The sequence below is a fragment of the Pongo abelii genome, chromosome 20, assembly GCF_028885655.2.
Source record: "Pongo abelii isolate AG06213 chromosome 20, NHGRI_mPonAbe1-v2.0_pri, whole genome shotgun sequence".
NCBI classification, from domain to species: Eukaryota; Metazoa; Chordata; class Mammalia; order Primates; family Hominidae; genus Pongo; species Pongo abelii.
In genome coordinates, this window is record NC_072005.2 from 5,911,225 (window position 1) to 5,925,541 (window position 14,317).

The 14,317-nt window shown below is 56.0% G+C and overlaps 1 protein-coding gene across 22 annotated transcripts in view; it reads right to left on the minus strand.

Moving 5' to 3' along the window:
- Positions 1–703: 703 nt before the first annotated feature.
- RFX2 (regulatory factor X2) overlaps positions 704–14,317 on the minus strand; it is a 163,470-nt gene continuing 149,856 nt past the window's right edge. For 12 of the 22 annotated variants that reach the window (XM_054538304.2, XM_054538313.2, XM_063719098.1 and 9 more), the window contains 7 exons: positions 11,806–11,903; positions 10,349–10,498; positions 9,433–9,641; positions 4,672–4,825; positions 3,147–3,189; positions 2,435–2,491; positions 1,058–1,675 (listed from right to left, as the gene is read on the minus strand). In XM_054538304.2, coding sequence (XP_054394279.1) covers positions 1,251–1,675; positions 2,435–2,491; positions 3,147–3,189; positions 4,672–4,825; positions 9,433–9,641; positions 10,349–10,498; positions 11,806–11,903 — 1,136 coding nt within the window. In that variant the 3' untranslated portion in view covers positions 1,058–1,250. 22 annotated transcript variants of the gene reach the window in all.

Sequence of the window (14,317 nt, forward strand, 5' to 3'; positions counted from 1 at the left end):
AAGTGTAAACAGGAGGCCGGGGCGGTGGCTCACGCCTGTAATCGCAGCACTTTGGGAGGCCAAGGTGGGAGGATCGCTTGAGCCAAGGAGTTTGAGTCCAGCCTGGGCAACATAGGAAGACCCCCGTCTCTAAAAAAAAAAAAAAAAAATTAGCTGGATGTGGTGGCGCACGCCTATAGTCCCAGCTACTTGGGGAGGCTGAGGTGGGAGGATCACCTGAGCTCAAGAGGTTGAGGGTGTGGTGAGCTATGATAGTGCCACTGCACTCCAGCTGGGGTGATAGAATGAGACCGTCTCTTAAAAAAAAAAAAACACAAAACAGAAAAAACCCAAAGTGTAAACAGGAGCCGTTGACCATCCTGGACAAAGAACGGTTTCTGCCCCATCACCGGCTCAGGATGGGCCTTGCTAAGGAAGTAAGGGGCCCGGGCTCCTTTTGGAAGGCACTAGAACATTCCCCAGGGAGCCCGCAGGCAAGTGCAGGGGGCACCTCTGTGGCTTCCCCTCTGGGTCTTGAGTGGTGCAAGCCCGGCAGGCTGGTGTCCCAGGGCGGGGGGACAGGGCCTGGAGTGTGGACAGTGAGTCCAAAAATGGGCACGCTCAGTGTGTTTACTGCTATGAAAAACGAGACCAGGCCTGAGAGGCTTGTGGCTTCGCTGCCACCTCTGTTCCTCCTCTTGGATCAGAAAGACGGGCCGGAGCCTAAGGCAGAAACCAGCTTGTATTGGTTACCAGGAGTGAGGAAAAGCCGGGCATTACAATCCGTTAACTGTGAGCTTCAGTGTCTCCAAGGAGAGGAGATGTATATTTTAAAGACTTTCTTTCTGTCTGATTTCAACTCAGGTTTGGGCTATACGACCAGACAAACAGTGTGATTTTTCCCAGCTTTTCGTTTCTAAAGTGAGCACACGTCTTTCTCTTCCTGCACCCCTCACTCTGGCGCAGGCCCAGCGATGCTCTGAGCTCTCGCGGGTGGGGAAGTAAGGTTTTTAAAGGCCACGTGAGCTGACATTAGTACCTTCTGTGTGAATGAGAACAAAACATTTGGGACTGAATATACTGCAATGTACACATTCATAAGAAACGTTCTAATAACAATTAGCGCACAAAACTATTGGTATAAACATTTTTCCAAAAAGAGAAAACTATTGCATTTCGTTAGAAATCGCGTCCTGGGCCGAGGCTCGTCTTTCTTCTCTGCAGTTGGTTTGGGGACAGAACTCCAGCACGCAGCTGTCCAACTGCAGCGGCTACGTGTTTCCATGGAGACAAACTTGGTGTCTCAAGTTCAGGGCTTTGAAAGTCCCGAATATTTGTTTGTCCCGAGAGAAGAGTTTTGACTTTGAAGAGGTCCAGGTGGGACTTGCTGGGGGTGGGGTGCTCCGGGATGAATTCAGAGGGAGGTGTTCTGGAAGACTCCGTGGAGCGGGACGCAGGCACTGCTGTTTGGATGACACGTGGGATGGCTGCTTTCTGCAGTTGCGGCTGTGACACGGACCCTGTTGGACAAACTCCTTCCACAGCCAGTGGCTTGATGGTGACGGTGAACTTGGACAGAGCCCCAGATCCTTCCTGCTGCTGATAAAACTTCTGGTTTTGATTTTTTGAAAGACACTGCTGTGTCCTGGCACGAGCGAGCCCGTTTCTGTGGCTTGTTCTTTTTCGAGCTGCGGATCTGCCGGGACACAGCGATTGTCAGCTGCCCCTCAAGTCCTTTGGCATCTGGAGATGGGTTCCTGCAGCACAGCCGGCCTCCCACCTCGGGGCATTGGGCAGGGAGGTCTGGCTCTAAAAGGCCACAGGGCACTGCGCCCAGCGGGGTCCCTCCCACATGGTGCTACCAGACAAGGGCACTCCACTTTCCATTCCTGAGGGGACTCCAGGGATGCTGGCAAGCTCTGTGCCTCCCCAGCGGTGGCAGGTAGGAGGGGAGAGGCCGTCCCTTTCTAGTCGGGCTCTGTCAGGTTTTTTTAATTTTTAAAATCATGGTGAAAATTGGTTCCAGTTGAGTGCAGAGGCCAGTGCTCTCAGCAAAGCCCCTTCAGCTCTTAAAGGGACTGGGGCCAAAGTCCAGGATTCCAGCAGAGGAGGGTTTGTCCAGAACAAGGAACCCATGGCCTGGTGTGGCCCTGGTGGCTGCGCAGGGACCTGGGGACCCAGAGCACAGCTACAGCCAGTGGGAGCCCCGGCCTGGGCTTCTGTAGCTTCAACAACTGCTTTCCTTCTTGAACACTGACCCCGGGAGCCCCCGCTTGAGTCAAAGTAAACATCACATCATCTAAGAGGCACTAATTTGGTGGAGCCGGTGAAATCCAGGTTCCCAGAGTGACCAGGCGGCATCTTCTGGAACCTTGCGGAGGCGCCGGCCGGGGCTGCTAGATGCCCGGCAGGGAGTGGTTGGGGTCACTGCGCTCCCGCTTTACCAGGGGCTCACCCAGGCTGCGGGCTTCCGGGCCCACCTCGCTGCCGCGCTGCTCATCGCCCATGTCATCTGCGGAGGGAGGGGTAGGGTCAGTGTCCATCAACAGGAGGGCAGGAGAGGGAGATGGGGAAGCGCACGTTCCGAGAACTGCTCCAGCATGCCAGGCAGGGCGCTGAGGACATGTGGCAGCCTGTGGACCCCGCCTCGGCCTCTGCTCCAGGCTGACCTGTCCTCCCCCACCCTGCCGTCACCCAGAGGTGCCCCCAGGTGGGCCAGGCGAAAGAGCCTCTGCCCTGTGCCTCCCTTCCCCAGCGCCGATGGGCCTGGGGCCTGCTCCCCACAGGGCTGGGGCCTCTGGGGTCCTCCCACCCGCGTGGGGCAGAGACGGGGCCCAGGGGTCCCTCTGGCCTGCCTGTCCCACTCTCCTGCTGGGCGTGGGCGCAGGAGACCAGGGGCTGCCTGGTCCAGGCCTGGTGCTGAGGTCCCTGGGCAGCGGCTACCCAGAGGCCGGCGGCACTCTGAGCCCCAGCCGAGCCAGTCTTCAGTGGCATCTGCTGCCCAGGCATCACCCACTGTCCGGATGACAGATCCCAGGGCCCTCACCCCCCAAGGGGCTGCCCCAATTTCCACCTGCTCATCATGAGATGGGGCGGACAGGCCACGGCCAGGAGTACCACCCTCCTGGGAGAGCCGTGCTGGGAAAGCCGCAGACGCACCTACCTACCTTTGTCAAGCAGCGTCAGCGACAGAGAGGCGAGATCGTTGAACTGAAAGAGAAACCTGGAGTCAGGGGCGCCTGCAGAGGGGCGGCAGTTGCTGTTTGGGGGCTCTGGGGATGCCGGCCCAACCTTGCCTTGAGCCACGTCCTCCATTCACAGGTAAGCAGCTGGGGCCTGCCCTGAAATGTGGCTCTGATGCTGCCAGGTGTCTGGGTGGGTCCATGTGCCCTGTCCAGGCCGCCTCTGGGAGCTGCTGGGGGTGGAGGGTGCTGACTGCTCGGGGCAGCGAGGGGACAGCAGCTGGCTCCCAAGGTCCCCTGGGTGCGGCTGCTCCAGGTTTTAAGGTGGCATGGAAGAGCCATGGGCCAAATTATCTTTGCTCCCTGAAGTCTGTATACAGCAGGAAAACCACTCCTTGGCTGCCCCAAAGCCCGGCGTCCACGCCCATGTGCAGAGAACAGACAGCTTCCACAGTTTCTGCACACGTTGTGGGGCCCTGGCCACCAACTCTTAGAGTGCTGTGGCCCCTGGGTAGTAAGAGTGCAGGGACCCCGCCATTCATCAAGCATCACCTCGTTTCTTCCTCCAGGCCATCCCATGCAGCCCAGCAAGTCCACTCCAAGGTGTGGACCCCGAAGAACTGAACACAGGCGAGCACACGAACACCCGCCCACACACGCCCATGCAGCACCGCTCACCATGGCCACAGAGAGGGAGCGTGTGCACAAACACCTGCCCACACACGCCCACGCAGCACCGCTCACCATGGCCACAGAGAGGGAGCGACCTGCAGCACGGAGGGACGAGGGGTCAGCACAGCGTGGCCAGCCACGCACTGGAGCACAACTCGCCAGGAGAGGAACCAGGCTCTGACCCAGGCCACAGCGCGGATGTCACGTTCCGTGAGAGACGCTGGACACAAAAGACCACACAGTGTGTGATCCCATTTCTATGAAGTGTCCAGGACAGGCCGATCCACAGAGGCAGGAGGGGGCTGCGTGGGTGCTGTGCTGCAGGAGGGGCTTGGGAACAACTGCTCCTGGGGATGGGGTTTCCTTTTGGGGTGATGGAATGTTCTGGAACTGGACAGTGGCGCCAGCTGCACGTTGTGAACGTGCTAAACGCCACTTTATTGTGCGCTTTAACATGAAAATATCACCCTATGTGTATGTTACCACAATAAAAAGAAAACTTTGGGTGGTGTGTCCGAGGCCTCCCCTGCGTGGCAGGACACCCAAGGACAACCTCCTTCCAGAGCCAGTGGTTTGATGGTGACTGTGAACTTGGACAGAGCCCCAAATCCTTCCCGGTGCTGATAAAACTTGTGGTTTTGATGTTTTGAAAGACACTGCTGTGTCCTGGCACGAGTGGACCCGTTTCTGTGGCTTGTTCTTTATCGAGCTGCGGATCTGTCCGGGCGGCAGAGCAGTGGGACCTGCGAGTGTCCTCTCTCTGGGCTGCTCAGAGCACACCACCCTCTCCCCACAGGCCCGGCCAAGCCCCGGCCGTCCCACCCAGGAGGGTCCTCACCTCTCCCATCACAGCGATCGGCGTTTCTCCGGTGGCCTCCGCGACGCGGTGCTCCACCAGGTAGAACATGTACTCGTCGTAGAGCAGGCGGATGAGGTGGAAGGAGCCGAAGCTGGCGGCGCTGCGCAGGGTCAGGTCCCGGATCACCATGGAGCTGGGGACAAGCGGACAGAGGCTGGGGACCCTCAGGGGAGCATGGAACCTGGGCCCCGGGCCCCGGGCCAGACTTCATGGCAGCAACACACCCCCTGCTCTACGTTCCCTGGGGAACTCAGAGGCTGAGTGATCCTAAGACCTGCCAGTCTACGGGGGGCTGACGGGCTGCCGACACCCTGGGCCCACGTGACGGACAGGTGGGGCAGGCCTGCCTGCTCAGTTCCAGAGACCACCTGGGGAACAGGAGAGGGAGATGGGCAGTCAGCCCCAAAGCGACAGGCTGCTGGAAACACAACTGTGGCTGGTGCTAGCACAGGCGCTAGACGGGATCTTAGCTGGTGAGTCTTTTAGTGACATTTCGGACTCCGCATCAGAGCACAGGCTGGCAGCTGGTGCCTGTCTCCCCAGCAGGAGGCGCCTTTCCCCACCTTCCCCGTATCCTTGCCACCTCCCGCCATTCCTCAGCCTGTGGTTTCAGGCACCTAAAAACAAGACAAAAAGCCAGGGTGCTTTAGTCTCTGTCAGCGAAAGCAGGGGTTTCAGAGACTTCAGCCCAGATCCAGTCCGCATCCAGCCCTCAGCCTGTGAGCTGACGATGCTTTACATTTTGAAATGGTTGGAAAAAGTCAAAAGAATAATTATATCCGGTGGCACGTGGAAATTACATGGAATTCACATTCTGGTGTCCACAGACAGTTTCACTGGCACGCGTCATGCCCATTCCTATGTTGTCTTTCCTAGGATGGCTGCAAATACTACCTGGTTCTTTCCAGTAGAGGCGGACCCTGACCTAAAGGATCAGTATAAGACCAAAGGGGGCTAGGCACGGTAGCTCACGCCTGTAATCCCAGCACTTTGGGAGGCCAAGGCGGGCAGATCACTTGGGGTCAGGAGTTCTAGACCAGCCTGGCCAACATGGTGAAACCCCATCTCTACTAAGAATACAAAAATTAGTGAGGCATGGTGGCACATGCCTGTAATCCCAGCTACTTGGGAGGCTAAGGCAGGAAAATTGCTTGAACCTGGGAGGCGGAGGCTGCAGTGAGCCGAGATCATGTTGCTGCACTCTAGCCTGGGCGACAGAGCAACACTGCATCTCAAAAAAAAAGAATGAAGTGGAACAATGTCTCAATCCTCCTATAAGACCTAAAGGACTTATATACAGTGGCACCTGATTTAAAACTTTGGCCTACAAGCCAGGCGGCCCCCAATGCCCAACTGCCCCGGCTCGAAGTATACTTTCATAAACTCTCAGTTACATCTAATCGGTATTGTAGCAATAAGAAGACACAGGCTTCAGAAAGGCAAAGACAGCCGTGCTATGAAGACCACCAAAGCTGTCTATCCTTAAGTGTTAAGCATAGCTGCAAAGCCCCCAGCCCCCTCCTGTTCCTCCGGGCCCACCCAGCTTGGCTCCCAAGCCCCCTTTCCCCAAAGGCGTCCCCCACACAGATGAGGTGCTGGCACTCTGCAACCAGCTTCCCCACAGCCCCGGTGTCTGGTGTGATGCTTCAGTCCAAAGTATTTCCAGAACATCGCCTGCGGTCACCCCGGCATCTGTGGGTTCCCAAATGGGCTCGCAGCTCCCAGAGAGTAGGAGCATCGGCCAACCACCACCAAGGGAGGCCCAGCCAGAGCTTGGGGATGACCAGCCAAGGCCTCAGCCCACATGCTACCATTTTCTACTGGGTGCTACAGAAATAAATCCCGTAAACCTAATTTTTATTTTTTCTGATGGCACTGCACGTGCATAAGAATGAAGTCAGACCACGCGTGGTGGCTCACAACTGGAATCCCAGCACTTTGGGAGGCTGAGGCAGATGGATCACCTGAGGTCAGGAGTTTGAGAGCAGCCTGGCCAACATGGCAAAACCCCGTCTCTACTAAAAATACAAAAATCAGCCAGGCCTGGTGGTGGGCGCCTGTAATCCCAGCTGTTCAGGAGGCTGAGGCATGAGAAGTGCTTGAACCCAGGAGGGGGAGGTTGCAGTGAGCCGAGATCGCACCACTGCACTCCAGCCTGGTGACAAAGCGAGACTCTGTCTCAAAAAACAAGCAAACAAGAGAATGAAGTGGAACAGTGTCTCGGTCTCCCTTGTGAAGAGCACCCCCACCTTGCAGATGTGACCCCGATCCCCTCCAGCTCTGAGATGTGCTCTTCTCTGGCTGGCAGGCCCCTCAGTCCTGCGCTCACTCTGCTCTTCTCGATTCTTCCGCTTGCAACCTTCCCTCTGTCCATGGAGACTGGCATCGGCATCCCTACGCTGTCTTCTCTTGCTCTTCCTCCCCCATTACCCCAGTGTGGCTTTATTGTAATTTCTGGCTACACTGGTGTTTTTGTTATGTGGCAATGGTGTGCTAGGTCCATGGCAGAGCCGCACAGTCTGTTAGGTGTGTGGTTCCTCTCATTCATTCACTCAGCCAGCATTTAAACAGAAGCAAGGTCCTGGCACTCAGGTAGCGTGCCTGATCATGCAGGAGACAGACAACAGACAAGTGAACAGATGACAGGTGACGGTCAATGCCAGGAGAAAGGCAGGGCATAGGGCATGCAAAGTGGGAAAGAATGGGCCGTCTTACTTACAGAGGCTGGGGGTGGGGGGTTTCTCTGCAGATGATGGGTTTCTCTGCGTGGCTGTGTGGGGGGAAAGATGTTCCAGGCAAGGGGGGCAGGTGCAAAGGCCCTGAGGCAGCGTGGCCAGGGGAGTGTGTAAGGAGAGAGCTGAGAACAGGGGTGCTGGCTGGCCAGCTGAGGGGTCAGCAAACTTGTTCTTTTTTTTTTTTTTTTTCTTCTTGAGACGGAGTTTGGCTCCTGTTGCCCAGGCTGGAGTGAAGTGGCACAATCTCGGCTCATTGCAACCTCTGCCTCCCGGATTCAAGCGATTCTCCTGCTGCAGACTCCCAAGTAGCTGGGATTTCAGGTGCCCACCACCACGCCTGACTAATTTTTATATTTTTAGTAGATATGGGGTTTCGCCATGTTGGCCAGTCTGGTCTTGAACTCCTGACCCCAAGTGATCCACCTGCCTCAGCCTCCCAAAGCGTGGGGATTACAGGCCTGAGCCACTGCGCCCAGCCAGGCAAACTCGTTTTCACACTTGCCAGATAGTAAATATTTTCAGCTTTGTACCCAACAGTCACACTGTTCTATTTGCATTGACAGCTGTAGCTGATCTGTGAATGAATGCATGTGGCTGAGGTTCCAATAAAACTTTATTTGCACAATGGGCTGGGGCAGTGATATGGTTTGGCTCTGTGTCCCCACCCAAATCTCACCTTGAATTGTAATGATCCCCACGTGTTGTGGGAGGGACCCGGTGGGAGGCAACTGAATCATGGGGGCAGATGTTTCCTGTGCTGTTCTCTTGAGAGTGAATAAGTCTCATGAGATCCGATGGTTTTATAAAGGCGAGTTCCCCCGCACATGCTCTCTTGCCTGCTGCCATGGAAGATGTGCCTTTGCTCTTCCTTGGCCTTCCGCCATGATTGTGAGGCCTCCCCAGCCAGGTGGAACTGTGAGTCCATTCAACCTATTTTTCTTTATAAATTACCCAGTGTTGGGTATGTCTGTATCAGCAGCGTGAGAATGGACTAATACAGGTGGGGATAACAATTTGGCCCTGTGGCCATAGCTCATCCATGTGCTGGGTCATGGGGGGTCTGTCAGTCACAGAACAGCTTTATTTCTTCCTGGGGTAATAACTGGCTCTTTTTTAAAAAATGCACACTTTTCCACGTACTCAGCAAGACTAAAACTCCCTGACAGAACTGCAGGAGGCATCTTGGTGCCTTTCCTGGGGACGATCCCTCTGGAAGCCTTGGCTCCCCTGCCCTGGTCTGCACAGGGTAGGTCTGTAGCTTGGAAATGATTTCCCTTCAGAGCTCTCAGGACCTCACTCTACTGCCTTCTGGGTTTCTGCACATTGTTCGGAAGTCTAATGCTGCTCCCATCCCCAGCCTGTTTCTTTCTCTCTGGAAGCTTTTATGGTTGTTTCTCAAACTTGGTGTTTCGAAATTTCACCAGGAGCCTCCTTGTGCCCTTCAGTTCTGAGATAGCTTTTTTCCCCCCCCTTAGAGATGGGGTCTTGCTCTGTCACTCAGGCTGGAGTACAGTGGTGCAATCTTGGCTCACTGTAGCCAGGACCACCTGGGCTTAAAGATCCTTCCACCTAAGCCTCCCAAGTAGCTGGGACCACAGGCACATGCCACCACATCCAGCTAAGTTTTTTTACCTTTTGTAGAGGTCCTGATATTTTCCCCAGGGTGGTCTCGAACTTCTGGTCTCAAGCCATCCTCCTGCCTTGGCCTCCCATAGTGGTGGGATTATAAGTATGAGCCACCATGCCCAGCCCCGTGATGATTTCTGTCTGCAGAACTTGCAACTTAGTTTTTAGGCCACGGTGGCCTTCTGGGCCTGCCCCTGGGAGCTGCTGGTCATGAGTGAGGCCCCCAGCCAGGTAGTTGTTTTTGCAGGTTCAGGCACTGCTGCAACTCTGCTGAGCCCTGTTTTTCTCTGAGCTCACCAGCCGAGCCCCCTACCCTCTAGAAGTTTCTCTCGGAGCCCCCCACCCGCCAGAATTCTCTCAGAGGTCTGGCGGGACTAACCTGTAAAAGGACCATTTCAGCAGGAACTGCCGGGCGGCCTTGGGGAAGCTGGGGCTGCCGGCATGCTGCTTCAGGACCTGGGTGACCACGCTGTCCAGCCAGCTGGCCCACTGGTCCAGGGAGCTCTGCTGCTGCAGGGTCAGCTTGAAATCCTGTTCCAGCCGCTGCACCACACTCTCCTCGCACTGGCACACCCACGAGGCCTGCTCCTGTGGGCAGGGCGGAGGCCAGCGTCAGCAACGCGGACCCCCAGCCACGGCAGCCCTCCCCGGACCTAGCCATGCTCAGGGCGGGACATCATGCTGTGCTTGAGCCTTCTCGCCCTTGACCTGGACGGCTGCAAGCCAAGCCCTGTGTCTCCCGTCACAGGGGCAGAGTAGAGAGCCGAGGGGGATCCTACCCAGCTTCCGGGGACCCATACCTGGGTCTTTCTGGATCAAAGCTCATGCTATACGAGGTCTTCGTTTAGTTTTGTTTTAAAGGGGTCACTTCTAAATGTGTGTGTGTGCATTTATTTATTTAATGGATAAACCCAGGGCCTGAAATAAGCATAGCTCGGAATCTGCTGTGGGCCCGCCCTTTGCCGAGCCCAGAGGACACAGCCAGGAAAGTGGCCACAGGGAGAGTCAACGTGGTGCCTCGATCCTGGAAGCTGGGGGCCTTTGTGAGGAAAATAAGCAGAAGTGTTGGCCACAGCGCCTGGACTCCAGAGGGCCCTGAGAGATGATGGAGTGGAGAGAGCTGGGGGCTGTGGGTGGGCTTTGGCCTGGGACCCGTGTCATGCAACAGAACCGTGGCCAGGCCCGGGGCAGGGGCCAGGTTGTGCCACGGGCTCCACTTGGTGGGTTTGCTGGTTTTGCTGGTTTTGCTGGATGGCGGGAAGCCCAGGCCCTGGGGACGGTGTGGAGGAGGTCACCTGCACGTTGGCAAAGTCCACGCGGTTGAGGTCGCTGAGCATCTGGTTGATCTGGGACGTGTTCTGCAGCACCGCCCGGGCCGCCTGCGCCAGGTGGTTGAGGGACGTGTAGCGCCGCAGCGTCTGGGCGAAGGCACTGACGACGCCCACCTGTAAGCCAGGGCTCGTGGTGAGCAGGGGTTCGCGGGGAGAGCCTGTTCCGCTGCGCTCCTTGCAGGGGTGCGTGGGCTCAGGGACAACACAGGGAGGAGGGAGCGGGAAACAGCAACCTGGGCAGGGAAGAGGGAACCTCCTGCTATTCTTAAGGACCCAGCGAGTGAGAATCAGCGAAGAGGAGACCTCGCTGGCGCATCACACGCGTCGCTAACCGAAGCCCGTGTGCTGCTGCGTTAGAATCACAACTGTCGCCATGCCCACTTCTAGAGTCCCTGTGGTTCTCTGGGGGGGCTGTTGAGACCACAGATTCCTGGGTGCTACAGGATCACATTTTTAGTGGGTGTGGCCTGGGAATCTTTTTTTTTTTAAGAGATGGGGTCTCGCTTGTTGTTGCCCAGGCTGGTCTCAAACTCGTGGCATCAAATGATCTTCCTATCTCGGTCTCCCAAAGTGCTGGGATTACAGGTACGAGCCACCGCACTGGCCCTGAATCTGAATTTTTAACAGTGACCCGATCAATACTTGCATCACTGCCTAAGAGATCAATTCCAAAGAGCAGGCGGGTGCCCTGCAGCTGCCTCCTCTCACCTCATGATGATGCTCGTGATGGCTGGGTGCGGTGGCTCACGCCTGTAATCCTGGTACTTTGGGAGGCCAAGGCAGGTGGATCACCTAAGGTCAGGAGTTCCAGACCAGCCTGGCCAACATGGCGAAACCCTGTCTCTACTGAAAATACAAAAAAATTAGCCGGGTGTGGTGGCGAGCACCTGTAATCCCAGCTATTCGGGAGGCTGAGGCAGGAGAATCACTTGAACCCGGGAGGCGGAGGTTGCAGTGAGCTGAGACTGTGCCATTGCACTCCAGCCTGGGCGACAGAGTGAGACTCTGTCTCAAAAAAAAAAAAAAAAAAAAAATGCTCGTGAGAACGGTGGGTAATCACTTTCTTTTCCACAAGTCGGCCAAGGCTCTACATTTCAAATTCGATTGATTTGTGGCCAAGATTGTGGCAATAAGGGTCACAGCAAGGAGATTAATTTTCCCGAATAAGATGAGCACAGAAACACGCAATCTGTTCTGAATTGACCCAAAGATGTGACGTCAATGACATCTTCTGTTGTTCCCCTTCCTGCCAGCACTGATGTGTCATCGGCAGTGTGCTCAGGGCTTTCTGAAGGGATCGGTTAATCTCATGACACGAGGAAGAAGCCAGTGCTGTCTGGGGCACAGTGGTCCTCATGCTGTCCTGGAGCGGAGCCCCTCCCAGCCATAGTTGGGGAGCCCAGGCCCCGCCCCGGACGTACCTTGGTCTGGATGACCTGTTGTGGGAAGTCACTCATGGCATTTGTCAACCAGCCTTCCAAGCTCTTGGCAAAGTTACGGATGGCCTGTGTCAAGGTACCTGGGGGATACAGACCATGATATTACCAGGGAGAAAGGTGGCGACTGGACCCTGGAAATCAGCATTCAGTGTAAGAGCTGGCCCAAGTGCAATGAAAATGACCACCACGAAAAACGAGCCACACAGGCGACGGGGAACCGAGGACACTTAGAAAACGGAAGAACCGGGCATGGCCCAGTGCTGCTGGTCACCATCCACTGCCTATGCGGGTCTCACAGGTGCGATTCTGCCCCAGGGGACACTGGGCGATGTCTGGGGATGTTAATGGTTGTCATGACTGCGGGGTGCCTCAGGCATGGAGTGGGTGGAGGCTAGGGATGCTCCTCAGCACCCCGCAGTGCCCAGGAGGGCCCCACCCCAGAGAACGATCCAGCCCCAGATATCAACAGTGCCAAGGGAAAGAGGCCTTGACAAAAACACACACACACGTAAATACATTCTACCAACTTCCTAATTTATTTTAAAGTGGCTTAGAATAAGAAGCAAATAATAAGACTGTTAAAAAAAAAAACAAAAAAACAGAAAAAGGCCGAGTGTGGTGGCTGACGCCTGTAATCCCAGCACTTTGGGAGTCCGAGGTGGGCGGATCACCTGAGGTCCGGAGTTCGAGACCAGCCTGGCCAACATGGTGAAACCCCATCTCTACTAAAAATACAAAAATTATCTGGGTGTGCTGGTGGGTGCCTGTAGTCCCAGCTATTTGGGAGGCTGAGGCAGGAGAATCACTTGAACCCAGGAGGCGAAGACTGCAGTGACCCGAGATCGTGCCACTGCACTCCAGCCTGAGTGACAAGAGCAAAACTCTGTCTAAAAAAAACCAGAAAAATATTTTAAAATGCAAAAGGAAAGATACCCCAAACTCCCACCATAACGTAGAAACTCGAACAAGGCATTGCCCTGAACAGTTTTCAGGCAGACAGGCAAGGCCAGGCCAAATGAGAAATGCAATACTTTTGCTGTTTCCCATCTTCCAGCAAAGGGAGCATAGAGTTTACTCAACAGGACGGAGAGCTGCCTGGTACTAATGGGCCCGCATGTTTGTGGATGGCCTGAGGGGCATGGCCCGTGGTCCTGATGCTGTGAGGCCTCTGTGCCCAGCTTCCTTGACGACTCCCAGGGTTTCGGGGAGCTTGGCACGGGCCTGGCCCGAGGGCCCCCTTGTGGTGGGTGCTGTCATTGCCTCAGGAGCTGGAGGCCCTGGGAGGTCTCCAAGGGCACAAGTGAGCCCTGTCGTGGGCCTAGCTTCCTTCCTCACTGTGCCTGTCACTCTCTCCCCACCCCACCAAGTCCTGTGGGAAATCACAGGGCGGGGCGCTGGGGTGTAAATGTCTCCTGGAATCCCACGGTGCTGGGAAGTGGGGTCTGGCTGGGGGTTAAAGGTCAGCCTCTACCCTAACAGGCTGCAGGAGTCCAGGGCCATGTCCCAGCTGCTTCTTCTAAGTTCATGTCCCTGCCCCTCCTACAGGGGGTGGCACTCAGGAAGTGTCACGGTGGGGCTTGGGGGAGGCTGGAGGAAGGTGGCTGGCGGTCGTCTCTAAGACCAGGGTGCGCAGCAACCCCACACGGCCCTGGGCCAAGGCCAAGGCCTCCCGCACAGTGACTCCAGGGCTCCAGGGCTGCGAGCAGGCTACTCCCAGAGGCCGGCCTGCATGCCCCCAGTGAACCTTCTAGAAAGCACCGAGCCCAGCCCAGCTACTCTTGGCAGTGTCCTGACAGCAGGTAGAGCTCACCAGAGCCACGGTGACCTTCCCCTCCAGTCAGAGACAAGGACAAATACGCATGCCAGAGGACACACATTCTACGGCCCACAGCGGCTCTCGCTTAGGGATTTTTTTTTGAGACAGGGTCTCGCTCTGTTGCCCAGGCTGGAGCGCAGTGGTGCGATCATAGCTCACTGCAGCCTCGACCTCCTGGGCTCAGGTGATCCTCCTGCCTCAGCCTCCTGGGTCGCTGGGACTGCAGGCATGCAACACCACACCCAGGTAATTTTTGTATTTTTTTTAGAAATGGGGTCTCACTATGTTGCTCAGGTTGGTCTCAAACTCCTGGGCTCAAGTGATCCTTCCACTTCAGCCTCCAGAATAGCGAGGGCTACAGGCACACACCACCGTGCCCAGCTCATTTTTTTTTTTTTTTTTGAGACAGAGTCAAGCTGAGTGCAGTGGTGTGATCTCGGCTCACTGCAACCTCTGCCTTCTGGGTTAAATCTAGTCTCCTGGCTCAGCCTCCCTAGTAGCTGGGACTAGGCGTGTGCCACCATGCCCGGCGAAATCTTTGTATTTTTAGTAGAGATGGTTTTCACCATGTTGGTCACACTGGTCTCAAACTCCTGACCTCAAATGATCCGCCCGCCTCGGCCTCCCAAAGTGCTGGGATTACAGACGTGAGCTACCTTGCCTGGCCCCAGCTAAATT